This window comes from Nothobranchius furzeri, chromosome 7 (assembly GCF_043380555.1).
Source record: "Nothobranchius furzeri strain GRZ-AD chromosome 7, NfurGRZ-RIMD1, whole genome shotgun sequence".
Classification (NCBI taxonomy): Eukaryota; Metazoa; Chordata; class Actinopteri; order Cyprinodontiformes; family Nothobranchiidae; genus Nothobranchius; species Nothobranchius furzeri.
Genome location: NC_091747.1, coordinates 59,100,488 through 59,123,603, shown reverse-complemented (window position 1 = coordinate 59,123,603; position 23,116 = coordinate 59,100,488). Strand labels below are relative to the sequence as shown.

The 23,116-nt window shown below is 43.1% G+C and overlaps 1 protein-coding gene across 1 annotated transcript; it reads left to right on the top strand.

Annotated features, from left to right (window-relative positions):
* Positions 1-281: 281 nt before the first annotated feature.
* tfr1b (transferrin receptor 1b) lies at positions 282-22,220 on the top strand. The gene is made up of 19 exons (XM_015955482.3): positions 282-400; positions 1,801-1,843; positions 1,970-2,177; positions 4,302-4,491; positions 6,940-7,077; positions 12,498-12,582; positions 14,241-14,360; positions 14,511-14,606; positions 14,702-14,841; positions 14,919-15,082; positions 15,167-15,286; positions 15,408-15,493; positions 16,259-16,322; positions 16,404-16,471; positions 16,539-16,606; positions 16,722-16,812; positions 18,967-19,191; positions 19,287-19,436; positions 21,691-22,220. Exons 2-19 carry the CDS (start codon positions 1,811-1,813, stop codon positions 21,901-21,903), a joined length of 2,259 nt encoding a protein of 752 aa, XP_015810968.3. The 5' UTR covers positions 282-400; positions 1,801-1,810; the 3' UTR covers positions 21,904-22,220.
* Positions 22,221-23,116: the final 896 nt, after the last annotated feature.

The following is a 23,116-nucleotide window of genomic DNA, read 5'->3' as shown; positions in this document are numbered from 1 at the left end:
TATGTGTGTGTGTGTGTGTGTGTGTGTGTGTGTGTGTGTGTGTGTGGAATGTTTATCCAGTCTGCCTAATAAATGTTAAAACAGCCGCCTGAAGGATTTTGAGATATCTACTAGTACTGACACAGCTTTTGATACCTTCATTTGTAATTTGATTCTTTACTTTAGGACGCAATTAGACTAGAATACATTACAATTTTGTTATGTAGGATAGGAATCAAAAAGAGGTCTGATTGCGAATTAAATGTTTAAATGGCTTTTCATACAGTCTTATACGTGACAACTACGACATGACGTAAAGGGAGGCGTGACTTTCTGTAACGTAAAAGAAGGTGAAAGCCAAGGACCACGGTGAAATCACGACTATTCGTTGTTGTCGGAGGGACACAAGAGTCTGGTTAAGGTGAGGGAAGTTGGTTCATACATATTAATGCACTAAATCATTTATTACAACCTCAGATATGTTTTATCCGGAAGTCAGTTTACCTATACCGGAAACCCGGAACACACGTACCTTTGCGCCACCCGCGTTGGTTCTTCATCCCTGAATTAAACTGTTATGTTTTTCTATATCGTGCTATTTGTTGATTCGGCACAATGTATGTCTATATATTCAGTTTTAAACTCGCGTTTTCTCCTGTCAGTGGTTGTTTTTGGTGTTTTTCTACGTTTATCGTGAACATAAATTCGTCCCACGTGTTGTAATGTCGACGAAAAACGTTCATGTTGAGTCATGACAGGGTGGTGCAACCGTTTCACCTTCAGAACAGTGGCTTTCATTCATGAACGTTGTCAGATCATTTTAAACAAATCAGAAATTTTATTCTGGTGATTTCACCTCTCCTCATCCAGAAAGTTCTTATTCTCATGCCAATTCTCATTATTTATGTTCATATGTGCACGTTTTAATTTGACCTGTTGTAGCATCACACATCCTAAGAATATTTCAGATTTAAAGACGTGAATTAATGATGTCATTAATGAAGTAGTGACAGTTTTCAGTTTATTAGTTTTTTTTTATAGTTTTAAGCATTTAACCTGCAGATTTGTGCCTTAAAAACACGACCAGCTCTTCGTTCATTCGATCCATCTGTTTATTTGCTTTAGCTGCAGTTTGTGTCCTTCAGATGTGATGATGGGGTCAGTTTCAGGAACGCTTTCTCAGAATAAAAAAGCAAAACAAAGAAGCGTTCAGATCTTGTGCAACCATTCAAAAGTATTGTCAGGAAGCAGGTAAAAGAAAGCAGATATCTGTGAGAGACACTGGCTTTATTGTCTCCAGTTAAACATTACACGATATTGTTTTGTTGTTTAAGGTAATATCTGATGACAAACAGCCAAATATGTTTGTTTTGTGGAAAACAGACGATGGTGTTCCTGGTTCTACGTACCATGTCACGGTTTTTGGGATTTAGTTTGAGACTGTGGTTTGTGATTTATATATTTATTTATTTCTATCCAAGTGTGCAATCTTAAGAGTATAGTCAACATCTGCACAGCTGAAATTATCCGCTTTACCTGCAATAAAACCCTAAAACGTGATCTTAATCCTTCCTGCACACAAAGCTGCTGCTATTTCATCCACATGCAGAATCTTGTGTATAAAACAGGTTTGTTGGTTTGTGTTTTTCAACGCCTTATCTCAGGAAATCTGAGCGTTTACACAGAAAACACCCCTCCCTGTGGAACAGAAGCTCTGACTCTCATCACGTCCGCACCTCGTGGAGCTCTCCCCACCATTTCTGCTTGTTTACATCCCTCCTGCTTGTGTTTGTAATCTCATGTTTGTCTCACGTCCTCCAGATTAACAACAATGGACCGAATTAGATCATCTTTCAACAGCATGGTGAGTGTCTGTAACTTGATGATTTTCACGGCGTGTTTCTAGTTCTTCACTTTGCTTCAGCAGACCTTTTAAAATGATACATGAACTGTTTCTGGTCTGATCATTGAAACCATTTTTCCTCCTTAGATGAGAAGTGAGCGGTACAGCCGGTTCACCCTGCAGCCGGCGGAGAACGGAGAGCGCCACGTTGAGGTCAAACTGTCGGAAGGTGCCATCGATGACGGCACAGAGATGGAAGCTGCCGGCTCTCCGAGCTTCAGACCAGCTCCTCCACGTCAGAACAGACGTACTGTTGTCTTTGTGGTCCTTGGAACCCTCCTCATATTTATGATCGGTTAGTTTTGTTTCCATTTACACCAACATTAGACACTGGAACAACTGCCCCTGCATATAAACACGTCTGATTTACTTTATTTTCTGCATTTAAACTCTAGCAGAGGTTAAAATTCACTTCATGCTTCTTATTTCAGGGTTTTTCCTGCGTTCAAATTTGCGTGGCGGCTGCCTCCAGCTAATGTTGTGCCGCCCCAGCCTGATTTCACTCTGCCCTCAGCTATATGGATGTTATTTTAACTGATGTTGCAGCGTTGCGCCACTACAGGGGCGCTGTATCAGCAGCGGTTCACATAAAAGTGCTAAAACCGCTGCAGAAAAAGATCAAAAATGGCTTTTCTCGCTAGTTGGTACATATGTATGGTTGGTGCTGTTGACGTCCTGATTTCCCCCCCAGGCTCTTCCATATCAGAACAGGGCTGTAACTGTCTGTGCATGTCTGTCTATTTTTAAACGTAGCACTGGTGCAACATCTTTGAATTACTATTTTCCCCAGAACTTTATTGAACAAAAGTAAGTTACATGTAAGAAAAATGCTTTTTACTGGCGCACAGTGTGGTCATCTGGATGCAGTGGAGGAAAATAAAGAAACCAGCAAAGGCAGAACCGGTCCAAAGTTTGGGATCAAAACTGCAGCTACATAGCCTGGCAAGCCAGACTAAATAAATGTATTATTTAGTCTGGCCACCCTCCATTGACGGCTCTCGGTTGTGGGGCGTGTTCTACCGTTGTCTTTCAAATGATCTCCGCATTCCACTGGACAAAGAATGTGACATACTCTTGTTTCACTCTGTTGCATCACCAGGCATATAGAGTGCCCTGATTGGCCCACAAAGGGGATAAAGCTCTGATTTGTTCACTAAGCAGATAGAGCACTATGATTGGCCCACCATTATGGACCAATCACAGCTCTTTATGTGTTTGAAACCCCTCTAGAGAGTTGTGATTGGCTAGCCAGAGTCCTGGTAGGAGCTGTGGAGGTTCCAATGGAGCATGCCTAGACCAAACTTTGCAAAGCAAGAATTTGGTCTAGTTCACTAGGCTAGCAGCTACATGCAGATTGGCTAATGCTAAAGCTAAAGCTAACGGGTAGCAGTCTCACGATCAAGTGGCGCACAGAAAAATATACGATGATCGTAAAACTAAGAAAGACTAAACTCTACAAGCGGATGAAAAGTCCCCACCATCCTGATTATTCTGCATCCTGCAGCGCTACGGGTCAGAACCGCTGCAGATACGAGTCACATTCCTGCTACAAGTCTGCTCCAAACACAGGAGCAGCAAGTAGGCAAGCCGTTGTAGTATATAATTCACAAACGCTTCTATCTTTGAACATAATTTAAACTGGATTATTGCCATCCCGTACATAATAGACATGCCACCATTACATTGTTAGCAGCAGAAATTAAATGTTATTACCATTTCCAACACAAATGCATGTTAATGAAATGCTTTATATTTTACTGGATATATTTATGCGTTATTTGGACTAAGATGAGTGTTATTAATACAAACCTGAAATGTAGGTCAAATATTTCAAAATATTTTAACTATAAATATCAGATGAAAAAAGGGAAGTAAACACCAATCTAATGCATATTAATAAGTCTTTTATAATATATTGCCTTTAAAAAAGTGAGGCTGTTGAATGCACAGAGGATGCATGTGCTGGTGCACGGTCGGGATGGTACCACCTCTGCCTCAGTTTGAGCCTGGAACAACCCTGTATTTGCAACCTTTGACTTTTGTCTTCTACAGAGAAGGTAACCGAAGAAAAATCTTTCCAAACAGGAAAACAAGTTTTGTGCAATTCTGTTTCAAACTGAAAAGGCATTTGGAGAATGTCGTCCTCCTACAGACGAGTGCTTGTGTAGGCGGCTTGAATGTAGCTGACATTTGAGAACTTTTTCAGATTAAATTGACTTATTTCTGTCATTTTTGTGACTGCCTTATCAGCTAAATGTTACAATCAGCTTACGTTTGTAACGTTTTGTGCCAGCTCTGCTCATTTCCTTTCAGTGGTGAGTTTATGGGGCCTCGGAAAGCAGTGAAAGCAGCTGGTTGTGATAAAATCGGTTAACCTCAGGAGCTCATGAATTCTGTGTCTGGGTTTGGTATCTTCCAGGATTCCTGGTTGGTCACATCAGCCACCGGAGTCCAAAGGTGGAGGCAGACTTAATGCCAAGCAAGAAAAGTGAAACGAATGAATCTCCAGCACCCCCTGCAGCACTTCCAGATGTCTCACTGAACTGGCAGGATGTCACTCAGCTCCTCGCAGGGAAACTCACCAGTCAGGCCTTTGAAAAGACTCTTAAGTAAGTCCATGAAGTCACACCTTGTAGCCAACAAACCCCAAAAGATGACACAACCCTGCTGGTGAATTAGTTAGAACAACCACAATCTTGTGTGTCTAAATCTAACCGAGCCGTTCCAGTGGACGCGTAAACATCACGAAACGTTACGTAACATTTATCCGTTCTTATAAGCAGGGTTGGGCATCGTTTGACTTTGAACGATTCCGGTTCCTATCGATTCCCGATTCTTTCAAGACATGACATGCTTAACATGAGCTAGCTAACCACAGGTCCTACTTGATGAAATAATCTTAACTTCAACATGAATTTTAATTCTATGAACAACAACATCACCTTCATTTAGACAAAAACATGTTTTGGAGACAAAAAGAAAAAGACTTGCAGCACAACCAGTGTGTTTGTTTCTGACCACAACCAAAGTGTGGAAGAAGCCTCTGGGATGAGAGGCTAAATGTCTCCAACATATCCAGGAACGTCCAGCTGTTTCCAGCTAAAACTCTCAGGATGATCATGTCCAGGATGACGGAGAACCACACCTCCATGCTGCAGCAGCGTTCAGTCAGAACAGGAAGTTAAATGTAGCTGCTGTCAGTAACAAGCTAACAGATTTTAAACCTCTCAACAGAAATAGTTCAGAGAGGAAATTAAAATGTGTTATTTATTATTATTATTATTATTATTATTATTTATTGTGGCAGAAGCTGGTGTAGTCCACCACAGATAAGCTGCTCTAGCATGATGACTTTAATTATTCTTATGTTTATGTGTTTAGCAGACACTTTTGTCCAAAGCGACTTACAAGTGATAATCGGCATGTTGCCCTTGAGGCTAACAACAACAATAACAACAACAACAACTTGACATCAATCATGGAGAGGAGGGAACAAGGAGTGGACGGTAGAGAGGGGGGACGGGTGCAGGGAGGGTGCTAGTTTAGAAGATGCTCTCTGAAGAGCAGGGTCTTCAGGAGTTTCTTGTAAATTGAAAAGGAAGCCGCTGTTCTGGTAGTGCTTGGGAGGTCATTCCACATTTGTGGAACGATGCATGAGAAGAGTCTGGATTGTCCTGAGCGTGGTGTAGGCACTGCTAGCCGACGATCCTGTGATGACCGGAGCGGCTGGGCCGAGACGTAAGCCTTTGCAAGAGGATTCAGGTAGATGGGAGCCGTACCATCTCGGACTTTGTATGCTAGTGTTAGCTATTAGAATTTGATGCGTGCTGCTAGCGGTAGCCAGTGGAGCTCAATGAACAGAGGTTATTGTTCAGCCTTCTGCCGCTCCGTGTGTGTTTTTATTTCTGCAGTGAGACAAACTCGCCTCACACCGTCCAGAGTTTGTTCTTTAAAGCTTCTATTAAATCCACCGTGTTGACGTATTAACACACTTCCTCTACGCTGCAGGAGTTAAAGTTTACATTACAGAGTAAAAGTTCGGCAGACGCGTTTGTTTATATCCGGGTGGGGGGAGGGGGGACTCGTGCTGCACACACACAGCTGGTGTGATCGGCTCTGAAAAGCGTTGAACACAATTTGCAGGTCACGTTTATTTTTCACGGAGACCGGCCGCGGATTCCTCTTCCGGTCGGCATTCGAGGAATCGAAATAAAAAACTTTGAACGATTATGGGAAAAACTGACATTTGGAACCGTTCCAATCGATGCTCGATGCCCACCCTACGATGAGTTTGTTTCCAACGACAGCGAAGCGTCACCTTTTGGAACCGTAGTGACACGTTGCTTGAGCTTTGAATTTATTTTACGCACTACGCTTCCAGAACACGTCAAACTCTGCAGTTCAGATCCGGCCAAACAGGAAGTCAAACATGAAAGCATCGTATAAACATTTCAAAATAAAAGTTAGGTGCAGATTTCCTGTTGCTTAACTATTTTAATAAAGTGCCATTTCCTGTGAAACCCGTGTAGCCAAGGTAGACAGAACAGAAAATAAACCTCAGACCTTCTTGGATACATGCCGTTGTCTTTCTCCTTGCTTGTTATTGTGTGAACTTGTGAAATCACGCGTGGTGTTGCAATTCTCCCGTGATTTCATGACCTTGTGGGACTCGCTGCATGGAAGGCTTTTGCTGCCGATGCGCATCTGGAACGCTCCTGGTAAGAAGGGAGCTCGTGTGTAAAACCCGTCTTATTACGTCACACGTCACTTACACGGGTACTGGGTACACGGATTATTCTGCTATCGTCTGTCGTCCGTGCCAGAAGGGGTGGGGGGTGGACGCTTGGTCTGGCGGACCACGGGGCTTCTAAAGCGCTGGAGGAAACCCTGAACATGACATGGACCTAATTCTATTTAGCCTGGGTGGCAGCTCTGCTCTGTGCTTCCATAAATCTAGAGTTGGGAAGTGTGCACTCATTTTTGTATTGTTCTGTCTTACATTTTCCCCCGATTGGTGCAAAGAGTACATAATGTGTATTCATTTATGTCCCCTGCAGGGACTTTGATCGTCCCAGTCGCTCAGCAGGAAGTGAGGAAGACGCGCGCCTGGGTAACCGCATCTTTGACACATTCAAGACCCTGGAGATGGAGCCCTGGACAGACATTCACTATGTTCAATTGCAGAAGCCAGACAGGTTGGTAATATGGTCTGGTTTTTATTACAGCTTGATAATCTGACCGGTTTCCTCAGAATTTAGTGTCGTAGAAACGATAAATATCATGTATAGGGTTGTCACGGTGTGAAAATTTAACCTCACGGTTATTGTGACCAAAATTATCACGGTTTTCGGTATTATCGCGTTATTTTTGTAAACGTGTTACATTTTCAAAATAAACCCTGTATATCAGGAAAATATTGTCCTCAGTTTGTGTCTAAATTTAGCCTAAAATTAGTTATTTTGTAATTATGTTGTTTATTTGTTTACATTTTTTCCTTTTAGTCTTTAAAATACCAATATTTGCCCATAACTTCTTATTTTTTGTCTGTTTGATGTCATCAATTTAAAAATGTTACATCAGATGATACTTAGTACTCAAGTAGTCTTCTAATCAGATACTTTTTTACCCTTACTGTGACACTTATATGTAGACAAGCTTTTATGTAAGTTGACCTTGTGCTACTGTCCTGTTTTACCTTTTTATGTATGTTGTGAAGCACTTTGTGATTTTATCTGTGAAAAGTGCATTATAAATAAAGTTTTACTTACTTGAGTAATAAACCCTATCAGGAAAATATCGTCCTCGGTTTGTGTCCTTCCAGTGAGCTTTGCAGATGTGGGAAAATGTCATCAGGCAGTAATCGTTGTTAAATTCATAATTATTCTCGGAGAGAGACCAACTCTTATCTGCCCCTGGGAGCCCGTAATGCATAGCGTCATTTCAACATGGCGGTGTCGGCGACACGGTTAATATGCAGGTAGCGGCGCTGCGGCTGCTTTATAAAGCGACTCGTTACATTCTCCCTCAACCCAAATCCTCGGATCACGCATTTTAGCTAAAACGCTAACGTTAGCCTGCCTTGCGTTGACTGTAGAGTTGTGGGTGGTGGTCACGCAGATGTGTCATGAGATTAGAAGCGTTGCTGCCTTTCACAGACACTTTTTCCTGCACCTTAGGGGCTGCACAATATATCGAAAAATTATCGTCATCGCGATAACCGTACGTGCGATAGGCCCATCTGCAAAGCACGCCAAAAACGGCGATAAATGTTTGGTTCAACATTTCCATCCGTGTCATACATCAACTTTTTGTAAACCAGCAGTTTTTTACGCCGAAGTATTATTTGACCAATCACATGTAGCCCTTCTGATATGCGGCCAATCAGATGGTCCCGTTCACGTAAAACGCCCGCCCCCTACGTAGACCCTTGGGATGGAAAGCAACACCCGACCCGAACTGAGTTAGCGGTGCCGTTCCCTTGTTCGTCATGATGGCTCAGAGCAACGAACACACTTTGTGCTGAGGTTTCTGGATTCAGCGCTGCTTTCAAACGTGAACGCAACTCCGCTCGGTGTCGTTAATCATTTTTACCGGGCTGACTCCCGACACGTGCCGGTGAACCAACCCACCTCCATGTCGCTAGTGTTCCACCGGGTGGTGATGTTAGCCCCGGGCTCCGGTTAGCTTCCAGCTAAAAGGCTACAACACTCCCACCCTGCTAAAGAGGGCCTGGAAAAGTTCCCCCACATATCAGGGATTTTTCATTTATGAGCTTTTATAACCTTGTTAATCAGGATAGTTGATTTGCTGCTGCACATAAACTGTCAGTCAGAAGCTCTGCTAGCCGGTTATCTTAAGAGGAGCTAGTTCAATTAGTTAGCTTGTTATCAGAATCATAGCTGCAGTTTCATCATCTGAGCTGCTTTTTAAGATCTAGGTAAACTTGTTCAATTTGGGGTTAAAAACAAACGTTTTCACATATTTTCCATGTAGTTTTTTGCCAGTTCCTCTTCTGAAAGGTAGACAATTGTTTTTTCTCTTTCCCTCAGAAAATCTTAATATTCTCCTAGTTTGGCCCAGCACAGTTCACTTCCCAATTACAGCAACAGCCTTATATCATAACCACATAAGTGGAGAAAATGCTCAGTAGCAATGAGAGAATTTGTTGTTGCATTTAAGTGATGTTAACTATTATTTAACACTTATTTTCTGATATCTTTATTTATTCAGAAAACCCTGGTAAGGGATGTTTTTCTGTATTTGGAGCATCAGAAAAAGTTTTATGGTGGAGGTGATGTTTTAAAGTCACTGAGAAACAGCATGCATGCAGTTTGTTGTTTTGCTGCTAATACAGTAGCAGGTGCAGCTGCTTATTTTTGCAATAAAATGTTATGTTGTAATGGAATTCATGCATTAGTTTTTGTTTGCTTTGAACCCAGAGCAGACGTCACACGCCAGACGACATCAACACTGCATACTTTAGTATTTGTTCATTTATCGTGAGTAATATCGCAATATTAAGCACTGTTATCTAGGGCTGCAACAACGAATCGATAAATTCGATGAAAATCGATTACTAAAAGCGTTGGCAACGAATTGCGTCATCGATTCGTTGTGTCGCACAACTCTTCCAAAAGCGCCCCCCCCCCCCTTCCCGCCCGCCGTTGCGCGCAGACCAGAGCAAGTCAGATCAGCGCGAGGGAGAGCCGGCAGATCAGCGCGAGGGAGAGCCGGCAGATCAGTGCGAGGGAGAGCCGGCAGATCAGCGCGAGGGAGAGCCGGCAGATCAGCGCGAGGGAGAGCCGGCAGATCAGCGCGAGGGAGAGCCGGCAGATCAGCGCGAGGGAGAGCCGGCAGATCAGCGCAAGGGAGAGCCGCAGATCAGCGCGAGGGAGAGCCGCAGACTTGCGCTGCTGCGAACCGGTTCCGCGTTCTTGCGCAGCGATCCAGGCAGCTGCTTCCAGCGCACGGTCCATTCTCAAAGTGGCGCAACAAAAAAACTATAATTAGCACACGATCGTTCTTGTCTGCACATGTTCTCTATTTTCTGTCTTATTTGTGCCTGAAGCTCGCTACTGCGGAGCTCATCACCTGTGCTGTGGTGATGTCACCTCACGCAGCATCGAAAACGCGCTCTGCGCTTTTCGGTCAGGAGATCTCTTTGATCTGCTCAAAAGTAACTGATGAGGTGAAAAGGTAAGAATCCAGGCAACAGATTTTCTGGAGAATTATGAGGAGATGCAGGAAGATGAGAGACAGACAGGACAGGAAAATAGTTAAATAAAAACAAGAAAACAAAACAAAGTGTTGAAAAGTAAAATGTAGGTAGATTTATCTCCACTACACGTTTTTACCAGTAAAAAAACAATAAGTTATACACATGTTATAGTTATACATCTGATACAATTCAGATCACCTTCAAAACTCAGTCACACACCCAGGGCCGTTTCAAGACATTTTGGGGGCCAAGGCAAAATGCCCCCCCCCCCCCCCCCCATAACTGGGCTCCCCAGAAGCCTCTGTGTAATTCATGCCCTCTCCAGGAGTGTTAGTTATATGGTGTTTATAAAAGCCCCTCAGACATTACTGACATGTTCTAATATTATCAGATGAAAAACTAAATTATCAGACATGCTGTCTCATCTGCTTCTTTTCTAAACCTGCTAAAAGTAACAAAACCATTTGAAAGCCACTATTTGTGGATTCTCTGAAAGTTTCCATGGAGTGTGTGACAACTTATTTTTTCATTGATCCTATCGTCTAATCTCACAGCTGAAACAAGCATCCTTAATAATCTGTGCACAGGAAGCTTACCAATGCTGTAGTAAAACAAAAGGTATAATAATTTATTATTAATAAAACCTTGTTGCAGCACTAAAGCAGAAAAATGAGATTTTGCATTAAATATGCAAAATATTTACATATGAATTGTTTTAGAGCCCTTTTATTGGCAGAATCTGATATTAATTTAGTTCTTACAAAAAATGGGTCCCAACATGGTTTGTGTGGTGTTGCCATAGTGTGATGTCATAGGCACAGATCCCCTGTCCTCTTGTTTGGAAATGGAAATATGGTCACCCTACATTAAACAAACTGTCCACCCGGGCTTTTGCACTGCAGAGACGCTTCGCTGCCTACGACTGAACGTCAGTTGAGAGTCAGTCTCATGCAGACTGACCAATGAAGAGAGGGCCTCAAGTTAAGACCCTCTCCTCATTGGTCAGTCCACATGAGGTGGGTCAAAGGTTACTCTGGGCAGGTTACGTGTTGTCAGGCATTCAAGTATTGAGTATATTTACTGCATATTACAGTAAAATATTCTGTATGTGACCACATTATGGTGATCCTTGGGTCGTGATGATGGAGCCCTTGAATATTGTTGCCCAGGGTACAACAAAGTGTTAATCTGGCCCTGGTTCCGCCGTCACATTCCCGCAGAAACTGGTTGATCACACCGGGGCCAGACTACTAGCATGTGGTTTTACAACCACAATGTCCTCAGAAGCAAAAACGCTTTTAAAAGGGAGGGAGGAGTCCTAACTGTTGCTGCAGGCGTGTTGTGTGAGAGTGCAGTTATATACTGGTTAATATATTTTTGGGTTCAGTTGCTTTCGTGTGGCCTAATGTGAGTCTATTTGGGATCATTGGAATGATCAGCAGCATTTCTTGATGTGACTTTATGGCAGTTGCCCAGGGCATCATCGCAAGGAGAATGGCATTCATTTACTTTTGTTTTATTTGGTATTTTTTCAGTCATTTTTGGAAATAGTGATCAATTTTGATTAATTCACAGCCTATGTTTAATTACATTTAAAATAAATGTCAACTGATGAGATCAAACAAAACAGATGAGAATTGCCCTTAAGCTGTTTAACTTGGACCAAGCATTTTAGGTCACAGATAGATGTAGCTTAGGGTCTCTGTCTATGCACCTTATAAGACAATTTAGGTGATGGCATGTTGTTTTTCTGCTATTGAACTGTTTTCTAATAATGTTGTGTTAAATAAAGTGAAGGAAGGAGAGAAATAAAGTTTCCCTAGCAGTTTTTAAAAATTTCCCCATTTAATCCGATTAATCGATTAATCGTGTCGAGACCCCACCCGATTAATCGATTATCCAAATAATCGTTTGTTGCAGCCCTACTGTTATCGAATATCGCAGGTTTTCCTAATATCGTGCAGCCCTACTGCACGTGCTGCAAACAGGATAGCCGTCTTCTATCAACTGTCCCTCGGCATTCTTCAGATATCCAAAAAATGCCCATACTTCCCACTTTGTTTTCTTTGAGGGATTATAAATGTCCTGAGTGCTGCCGTCTCCTCCTTTGGCCATTATTTCAGCTTTAGTTTCAAGAAAGTTTTGGTTGTAAACAACAAAGTGCACGTGTGCCGCCGGCAACATTAGCAGATGATACGGTGGCTGGTAAGGGTCACCGTGCCTACACCGCAGAGACGGTAATCCACCGAGATAAAATATTTTTTAAAAAACAAGACGGTTATTATTGTCAACTTTTTTACCGGGTTTACCGCTACACTGGTTACCGTGACAACCCTAATCATGTATAATTATGTGTATCATATTTAATTTATGAATTTTGGTTTTAATTCTCTGCAGCAACCGTCCAAATACCATCCAGTTTGGTTCTGATGCTTTTAAACCTGAGGGGTATCTAGCCTACAGCGGGACTGGCAGAGCTCAGGTGAGTCTGAAACTCAACGAATGGCTTTAAATGTGCTTTACGTGCGAGATTTAGCACATAACTGTCCTAATATTTTATTTAGTCCGTAATAATCTTAAGCATTCAAGCGTCAAATTTACAAATCTTTCTGACTTGTTTTGACTGTTTGGCCACAGCTTGTGCTGGTTGTTTTCTAATGTTGGCTGTGAGTGGTCACGCCTGTGGAGGATCCAGACAAACCTTAAGTTTAGTTTTACTGAGTCCGATCATTTCAGAACTGAAGGTTCTGATGTTTCTTGACTTTTTTTTAGCAGTAACAGGGTTTTTCCTGGCTCAAATTGAGGCAGAGATGGTACCATCCTGACCATACGCGTCGCCAGCACATGCATGCTCTGTGTGTTCAACTGCCTCACCTTTTTAAAGGCCAAATATTTTTTTGTTAAGTGTTCTAATCTAAGCTTCTGTGGATTAATAGAATATTTCATTTGACAACGTTTCAAGTGAAACAAAACTGGCTTGCTGCTAAAAATATGAAATAAAACAACAAAATTATCAGGCTGAAATAACAGACTCTTATTATGAAAGGCTTATTAATATTATGCATTAAATTGGTGTTTAGTTCCCCTTTTCCCATCTGATATTTATAGTTTTAAATATTTTTTAATATTTGACCTACATTTCAGTAAGATTTCAGGTTTGTATTAATAACACTCATCTTAGTCAAAATAACACATAAATATATCCAGTAAAATATAACGCATTTCATTAACATGCATTTGTGTTGGAAATGGTAATAACATTTAATTTCTGCTGCTAACAATGTAATGGTAGCATGTCTATTATGTACGGGATGGCAATAATCCAGTTCAAATTATGTTCAAAGATAGAAGCATTTGTGAATTATATACTACAACGGCTTGCCTACTTGCTGCTCCTGTGTGTGGAGCAGACTTGTAGCAGGAATGTGACTCGTATCTGCAGCGGTTCTGATCCGTAGCGCTGCAGGATGCAGAATAATCAGGATGGTGGGGGCTTTTCATCCGCTTGTAGAGTTTAGTCTTTCTTAGTTTTACGATCATCGTATATTTTTCTGTGCGCCACTTGATCGTGAGACTGCTACCCGTTAGCTTTAGCATTAGCCAATCTGCGTGTAGCTGCAGTTTTGATCCCAAACTTTGGACCGGTTCTGCCTTTGCTGGTTCCTTAATTTTCCTCCACTGCATCCAGATGACCACACTGTGCGCCAGTAAAAAGCATTTTTCTTACACGTAACTTACTTTTGTTCAATAAAGTTCTGGGGAATATAGTAATTCAAAGATGTTGCACCTGTGCTACGTTTAAAAATAGACAGACACGCACAGAGAGTTACAGCCCTGTTCTGATGTGGAAGAGCCTGGGGAGAAATCAGGACGTCAACAGCACCAACCATAGATCTGTACCAACTAACGAGAAAAGCCATTTTTGATCTTTTTCTGCAGCGGTTTTAGCGTTTTTCTGTGCACTGCTGCTGATACAGCGCCCCTGTAGTGGCGCAACGCTGCAACTGCAGTTAAAATAACATCCATATAGCTGAGGGCAAAGTGAAATCAGGCTGGGGCGGCATGCATATTTGAACACAGGAGAAACCCCGTAAGGTGAGATGTGTTGAGTGTCCAGTAATCTCTTTGTTGCGTTTTCAGGGCCGACTGGTTTACGGAAACTACGGTCGTCAAGAAGATCTGACCGTTGTGCAGCAGAGCGTCGACCTGGAAGGTTCTGTGCTGCTGCTGCGTGCCGGAAAGATCAGCTTTGCTCAGCAGGTGTTTCTACACTTACGGTTCTCAGGAGAAGAGACGATGGCTTAAACAAGGACGAAAAAATGTTTTTCTTACAAGGGAAAGTTTTAATTCCTCAAAGACGTTTGACGAGGAAATAAAAGCTAATTTCTTCTTCTAATGATGCTTCTTCAGGTGGACAATGCTGCCAAGAAGGGAGCCATTGCTGTTCTAATCTACCCCGATCCTCAAGACTACAAACTCGTCGCAACCACTGAACTTTATGGACATGTGAGTTGTTGCGTGTTAACTCGGACACGCCCAGCAGTCAGGAAAGTTAGTTTTTTTAGCCAGAAGTCACACAATATCTTTGATTGTGTTGCCAGGTCCATCTGGGCTCAGGTGACCCCTACACCCCTGGATTCCCCTCCTTTAACCACACCCAGTTTGCTCCAACAAAGTCCTCCGGTCTCCCCAAAATCCCAGCTCAGACCATCACCCCTAACACAGCTTCAGCTCTTCTCCAGTAAGACCTAACAGCCCAGCGCAGAAGGATCCGGTTTACTCTTCACAACATTTAAACCCTTCTTCCATCCTCTGCAGGAAAATCGGTGGTCCTGATGCTGGCAGGAACTTTAAAGGTCAACTCGAGTCTGTGTTTTACAAGCTGGGAGGCATTAAGAACATCACTGTTGAGGTAAACAACATGTTGGTCAACAAGGAGATCCACAATGTGTTTGGAGTGATTAAAGGATTCTCTGATCCCGGTACGTCTGATTTCTTTTATCCAGGACTTGGTTTATATTTTGAAGATGTGGTACCATGGATGGCTGCTTTTCTTTTTGCTGCAGATCGATTTATTGTCCTGGGAGCTCAGAGAGACGCTTGGGGACAAGGTTATGCCAAAGCCACTGTTGGCACCTCTGTGCTGGTGGAGCTGGCCAAGGCCTTCCATGAGATGGTGGAGAAAGGTAAGATGTTGGCTTTGTCGTAAGCTTGGTGCCATGAGCGTAAGCTTTGTAGAAGAAGAAAGAGGTCTCTCTCCATTACTGTATTTTCAGACTTATTTGAGCTTGTTTTGGATTTTCTTAGATGGGTTCAGACCCAGGAGAAGCCTGGTATTTGCAAGCTGGAGTGCTGGAGAATATGGAAGTGTTGGTGCCACCGAGTGGTTGGAGGTAAGAAGCGGACAAGTTAGAGTTTGGTTAAGGAATGACGTACATGTTATCTTTATTATGAGATGAGACGCTCACCATTTATGTTGAAGTGATGAAATTGTTTTGTTCAAATCTTGAAAATTAAAAATACGTGAGGTTCTGTTGTTGGAGTTTAGAGTTTGTGTTGTGGAGGGCTTTCAGCTACCCTTCATCTATCCTTCCGTTGTCTTTCATTCATGGGGGGGGGGGGGGGGGGGGGGCTGCGGGACCAGCAGCCTAAGCAGAAAGACCCAGACTTCCCTCTCCACAGCCACTTGGGCCAGCTCTTCCGGGGGAATCCCAAGGCGTTCCTTGGTCAGATGAGAAACGAAGTCCCTCCAGCGTGTCCTGGGTCTTCCTTCAGGTCACTTCCTGGTTGGACGTGCCCGGAAAACCTCATCAGGGAGGCGTCCAAACCAGGTGCCCCAGCCACCTCAACTGGCTCCTATTGATGTGGAGGAACAGCAGATCTACTCCGAGCCCCTCCCGGATGACTGAGCCTCTCACCCCATCTATAAGGGAGAGCCCAGTCACCCTTCAAGGAAAACCTCTCCTTGACCATATCTTCTGGCCGCTGATCCAAGTCGAACCAGCTTTTATCAAACTTCAAATCAAACCGATGCAGCAGTGGAAACGCAGCTAAACCTGAACCTCCGAATATCACAAAGATCCCATTTTACCTTCCTCGGTATTTGGAGATAGAAACGCTTCTCTGTGATAAAAGTGCTGAAACCTCTCTGTTTTCAGGGTTACATGTCTTCGATTGACAAAAATGTCTTCACCTACATAAGCCTGGATGGAGTAGTGATGGGTACACACCAAATACATTTGTACAATCATTCATTTGTTCAAAAATCGCCCCTTAAGTTGATGAAATGTATGTTTTCAATAGGTCACGGAAGCTTCGTAGCCTCAGCAAGTCCGCTGCTCTACAGCCTCATCGGGAGCACGATGAACGAGGTAAAACAAAGCTTCAGTCAAGATCTCATTTCGACACAAAGCAGCTCAAACTTCCTCTTTCTTGCAGGTGACGGGACCTCTTGGTTCTGACAAAATGTACCAAACGATGGGAGGCAATGACTGGGAGGCTAAAGTGTAAGTAGGAAGTTAATGTCAAAATGTCTGGCTGCATTTATTTCTTCTTGAAAGGTTTTATCTGTACTCAACACCAACAAAATGTTCTGCTTTGTAATATTTCTACCGCCTGCAGACTGAGACCTATGTCGATGGACGACCCCGCCTACCCGTTCTTGGCTTTCTCTGGAATTCCCTCCATCTCCTTCCATTTCATCTCTGTGGATGTGAGTTTCTTCTCATCGTGTATTAACTGGTGTTTTCTCAGTCAAACAAAACTTTATTTATATAGCACAATTTTCTGTGTTCAGCATTTAGTAAGTTGCTTATTAGCATCCAACGGCCGTGCAAATAATCAGAATTTATGTTTCAGTTTGACTACAGAAGCAATTATTAAAATTATTTTGTACTTTCCTCTGAAGGGACATCTCAACCGTCTTGTGTTTTAAAAGCTGGTGCACGTAGAGATGGCTGTTGAGGACAAAAAAAGACTCCATAGTTTTAAAGACTGCCACACACGTTTTGGCTCTTTGTTCAGATCTCTTTCCAAGCATGCACACTTGCTGGAAAAGCATTCCCCTCCCTGTTTGGACCTAAAGGCCCACCGTAGCAGCTCTTCTCTGCTTTCGTAGCAACTGTGCATTCACGTGTTCTTAATGTGACCTGTCAACCAAGCAGAATGAATTTAATTAGCTGGTGTCTGCTAATATCCCAGTGTTACGTGTTATTTCTTAGATTTGTTATAATTGTTTCTGTGTGCATTTTTATCTGTTTGTTTATATTGTGATAAAAATAATTACAATCACTACTAAACCGCACAGCTCTGCCACCTGCTGGTGACCTGTGGTACCTGCAGTCTCGATGGATGCACAGAATTAAATATTTAACTCATTCACTGCCAATGACGACTAAAGTCGTCGTTTGCATTTTTATTTATTTTTTTACTGTGTGGGCGTCGGAACGAGCCCCCGCACTGTGAAAACAAACATCTCAGCTCTAAAGCCGATCAGCCGCATAACTCACACGTCACGTGATCAGGAAGCAGAACATCCATGTTCCAATCCAATCCAATTTTATTTGTAAAGCGCATTCAATAAGGCATGACAACCAAACAAGGCGCTGTACACTAAAAATGTTAGTTAATTAAACTGGCAAAAAATTATACAATCATGTCGAACACAGATAAAAGATAAAAAGGAAAAACAACAAAATTCCAGAACTAACAGCTAGAAATCAATAAGACACAGGGAGAATAAAAATTAGAAAAACAGTTTAAAAAAGAACCAGAATAATAAGGAAATTGATATTGTGAATTCCATTTTTAAACAATGCAGATGTGAGTGAGGTTCATAATTATGTGGTATAAGCTAGGTTGAAGTAGTGAGTTTTCAGGCGTGATTTAAAAATGCTAGCTGTTGGTGCTTGCCTCACTAGCAGTGGTAGTGCGTTCCACAGCTTGGGTGCACAGACACAGAAAGCCCTCTCTCCACGGCTTTTTAAACGAGCATTGGGAACAGCTAGGAGGAGCTTATCTTCAGACCTGAGAGCACGCGGCGGGTTTTAGTAATGGACAAGTTCACACATATGGAGGAGCTTGATGGTTCAAGGATTTGTAAGTGAGAAGCATAATTTTGAAGTTTATCCTGAACTGCACGGGCAACCAGTGGAGAGATTTCAGAATTGGAGAAATGTGTTATCTTCTGTCAGCTCCAGTCAGCAACCTAGCTGCTGAATTCTGGAACAGCTGAAGTCTAGAAAGAGCTGCTTTACTGATGCCATATAAGCAGGAGTTGGAGTAATCCAGCCTTGAAGTGATGAAAGTGTGGACCACCGATTTCAGAAGACGGACACTCAGGATGTGCTTTAGTTTCGAGATGCGTCTTAGTTGGTAAAACATGATTTAACTGTGTTATTGACCTAGGCATCCATCTTCAGAGCCTGGTCCATTTTTACTCCAAGGTTGGAGATTACAGAGGATACATTAGGTGAGAGATAGTTGAGGTCAGGTCGCCGTGGTACTGTTAGGACTGAAAACGATTAAGTCAGGAGATCGTTTTGGGCCGCTGCTGTAAAAAGTGAGGCGCGAACCGGAAAAGCTTCTGCCGATCACAATTCAACAACGGATTATGAAAGAACGGATAGCGCTCAAAACGCGCGGATTCTTCCTGATGTAAGAGGTGAGTCTCCTCGTTTTGTTTTGGCGTCGACATCTTCCTATAGCACAACGTTCTGTGGCTCTTAAAAAACAGTAAAAACGGTGAGAAACGCTGGCGGCGAATGAGTAAACGGTTACTTTGTTTGGTGCTAAACAACAAACGATCAGAGCTGATTTTCTTGTTGTGTTCATTTACTGAACTCTTGGGGGTGTTGGGTCCTTTTAGACCGAGGCCTACCCTTACTATGGCACCACCCTGGACAACATGGATCATCTCAATTACCAAACGAACCAGCACACCAGTGAGATCACCGCCACGGCGGCAAAGTTTGCCGGTCAGATGGCTCTGAAGCTGGTCCACGACCACCTGCTGTATCTGGACGTGAGTCGATACGACGGCCTCTCAACCGCCGTGAGGCAGATCTACATTCGCGTCAATCAGCTCTCGCAGGTGGAACCCTCACACACGACATTCCGTAATTCAGAAGGTTTCCTTTGTTGGGATGTTAAACGGAACGTTTTCTGCTTTTGATGATCATGTTGTAGTCTGGTCAGCTGAAGGGTGTTAGTCCCAGCTGGCTGAATCAGGCTCGAGGTTCGTTCCAGCGAGCAGCCGGAAGCATCAAACTCGCCATCGACAAAACGGACTTAAGCGACCCAGAGGCCTGTCGGATTCTCAATGACAGGATCATGAGTGTAAGAGAACTTCTTTTATTGTTTTAAAGTTCATATATTCAGGTTTTAGAGTTTTTGCCCAAACTGTTAGTCCTTCTGATGTTTGAGCAGCTTTGCACCTACGTCACCTAATCACATGGGTCCGCCATGCTGGACGGCAAAAGCATGTAAACAGTGAGCGACACGAGTACTAAACAACGGGAAAAGTAGAGCCTGAAATTGTTTTGCGATCTTCAGCATTCCCTCTACTAGTTCAAGCCCATGTTCAGTTATCAGAAGAAGTAGCGCACCTAGATGGGGCTCATAGAGAGTGGTGTTTACAAAAGTTAAGTGTTATTAACTAGCTTACGGACGTTAGCTTAAAGGGACGGAGTTTTGAATTTTTATGCTCGCGATTGCCCCCTCAGGCCAAAGCGTAACGGCAGCTTCAATAGTAGGCTCGTGCACGAGGTGCGCATGCTGTACGTGCACACTCCTTAATGAAAATAACAGCTGAGACAGCCCTGTGTGTGTGTGTGTGTGTGTGGGGGGGGGGGGGGGTGGATGGGTGGCCCGGAGGACAGAGGTCAGGGGAACGCACAGCTAATTAATTAAATAATGTGGTTCTGTACCTTTCTCTTCAGCACAGCCGACAAAGGTTTATGATGGGTCAGTCCTCCTGCATGCTCAGATCATTCCCTTCCCTTGCTTGAAAAATTGTTCCAAAATGAAAGTTGAACCCACATTTTTTTATCTGTGAATTCAATGCTGTTCGGCAAGTCTAAAAAAAATGTGGGCAACTTACTGTAAGAAAATATACCATTAATGTAAAAAATAAACTAAGTTCACATCCAGAATCGAACCTGGGTCTTCCGCACGGGAGTCCGCCATCTAACTGAGTGAGCTATAGCACGAGTGACACTTTTTGTATCTGTATCATCTGAAACAATGTTCAAAGAACGGTTTGGAGCGAAAATGGCTATTTTGTTGCTAATTTGCAGGAAATATCTAGTAGAAAGTAGCTAAGGGTCGTCAGAAATGTAGCTAGGTTAATCACTAGGCGTTAGGAACAGCGACAAAGTCGCTGAGTTGGCACTACCTCTCTCTTTGCTGCTAAAGCTACTGATAGCAAATGCTACGGGCGATGTCTGAGCGTGAACGCGCATGAAGCAGCCTGCTCGACCCGGGCATCTCTCTTTTTCTGTGATTTTACAGAAAAACAGGCAATCACAGTAAAAATGCCAGGGCTCATTCTACAGGACCAGGGCATTGCAGGAGAATGTATGAAGAAGACATTTATTATTTCTATACATGTTTTGGCTGTCAAAATTCCATAATGCCCCTTTTAAGTTCTCTTTGCAGCTGTTCACCGATGTAAACAAGCTGCCTACTTTGCCTAAATTCACCCGACTGGATTTATAACCTTATGTTATAAACAGCGTTTCACTTTACACCGAAGCTGATTTGAAAAAAAAAAAAAAAAGTCCGGATCCCTACTAGTTTTTGTTACTGGTGGTGCCACCGCGTGTTCAGCTGCCGCTCTCACACCGGGATGAGACAGGATCTCTCAACGGCGACGCTCGTACTAAATAACCTAATTTTAACACACGTAATCATACATTGGAGCAATATTGTAACTAGTGGACAGTACAGCGGTACCTCGCGTCCTCCATGGTGGAATATCCATCCATCAGAAGAACGCATCACATTTGTCCCTTTCCCTGTCTTCGTCATGAAATAAATAAACGTTAACCTCAGCCGGTAAAAACACGTTCACTGTAAACCTGAGGGCTGCTAGTCCGTTTGATCGCTGCAGTTCATCTCCGTCCTCAGTCTCGATCAAAACAAGCTGACTTTACATCCTTGTCTGTTAGTGCAGCCGGCCACGTAGCAAGTTACCATTTTACTGTGAAACCAACTAAATAAAAGCGATAAGACTACAAACGGGCTTGTTTTGACTAGCTTCACCGGAGTTTCGACGTGTGTAAACGTCTTTATGCCGCCCATCATGGCGAACGGGGCGGTCCCATGAGTGGCGTGACGTCACGTGCAAAGTGTCAATAGAATCCTGAAAGGGAGGAAGTTAAGAAGAGCTGTTGTAATTTCCCATCAGCTAAACTAATTCATACGCATAAAAACGGATCCGCGAAAGGCTCAGATGGTCGATGATCCATCCAAACTCCCAACCTCAGTGTGTTTGATACACGATTAGTTGTTTTATTTAGTGGAATTTTTAAAGATGGCTTTTCTCGTTGCGATGATGTTTTAAAACGAAAATAAAAACCTCTTTCTTCAGGTTGAGCACTCTCTCATCTCCCCGTACATGTCCCCGGTTGAGACTCCCTTCCGCCACATCCTGCTCGGTCACGGTCCTCACACCTTGGCGTCCATCGCCCAAACCAACGACACGGAGCAGCTCCGCACCCAGCTGGCCCTGGCAACCTGGACCCTGCAGGGATGTGCCAACGCCATGGTGGGGAACATCTGGGACATCGACAATGAGATCTAAAACGGGAGTGAAGGTTGTTAAAATGAACTCGAGTGCTAAATTATCAACACCTGAAGCACAAACTAAACACACCTTTTCCTTCTTAATTCAGGGTTAGATTAACATTTTTCTTTAATTGTTAAAATTCAGTTGGGAAAAAATGAAAAACTGAAGCATCACCAGATACTTGAATAATAGAAGTACTGACCAGTCCTACTCCGTCAGCATGCTGAACAGGCTGCAGTCTCCTGCCAACAGCACTGAAACCTTATTTATACTTTTTATATATTTATCAGTGGCAGTGCCCACTATATTTATTATCAGTCTTTTGTTTTAATGCAGCATTATCGGAAGCAGTGCCTTCCATAATTATGACGGTTATACTGTCGAAAGCCACAGCAGCATCTGCTACTAAACAACCTCCTTAACTGTTGCTGAAGCTGAACCTGAACTGGTGGCTAATTCTCCCGTTTGTGTAGCTTTAGGCTTCGGCTGCTGCTGCTGCTTCATATCTGCACAAGCTGGGAGAAATAAATATCCAAATTAGGATTGGAAACTTTAAATATGGTCAAACAAAAAGAGCACACAGTGTTCGGTAGGGTTGGGCATCGTTTGATTTTGAACAGTTCCTCGTTTCGACTCCGGTTCCTATCGATTCCGATTCTTTCAAGACATGACATGTTTAACATGAGCCAGCTAACCACAGGTCCTACTTGATGAAATAATCTTAACTGCAACATGAATTTTAATTCTATGAACAACAACATCGCCTTCATTTAGACTAGAACGTGTTTTGGAGACAAAAAGAAACAGACTTGCAGCACCACCAGTGTGTTTGTTTCTGACCACAACCAAAGTCTGGAAGCAGCCTCCGGGATGAGAGGCTAAATGTCTCCAACATATCCAGGAACGTCCAGCTGTTTTCAGCTAAAACTCTCAGGATGATCATATCCAGGATGACGGAGAACTACACCTCCATGCTGCAGCAGCGTTCAGTCAGAACAGGAAGTGAAACTTAAACGTAGCTTGCTGCGTCTGACTGCCGACGCTCCGTGTGTGTTTTTATTTCTGCAGTGAGACAAACTCGCCTCACACCGGCCAGAGTTTGTTCTCTAAAGCTTCTATTAAATCCACCGTGTTGACGTATTTAACAAGTTTCCTCCACGCTGCAGGAGTTAAAGTTTACATTACAGAGTAAAAGTTCGGCAGACGCGTTTGTTTATATCCGGGTGGG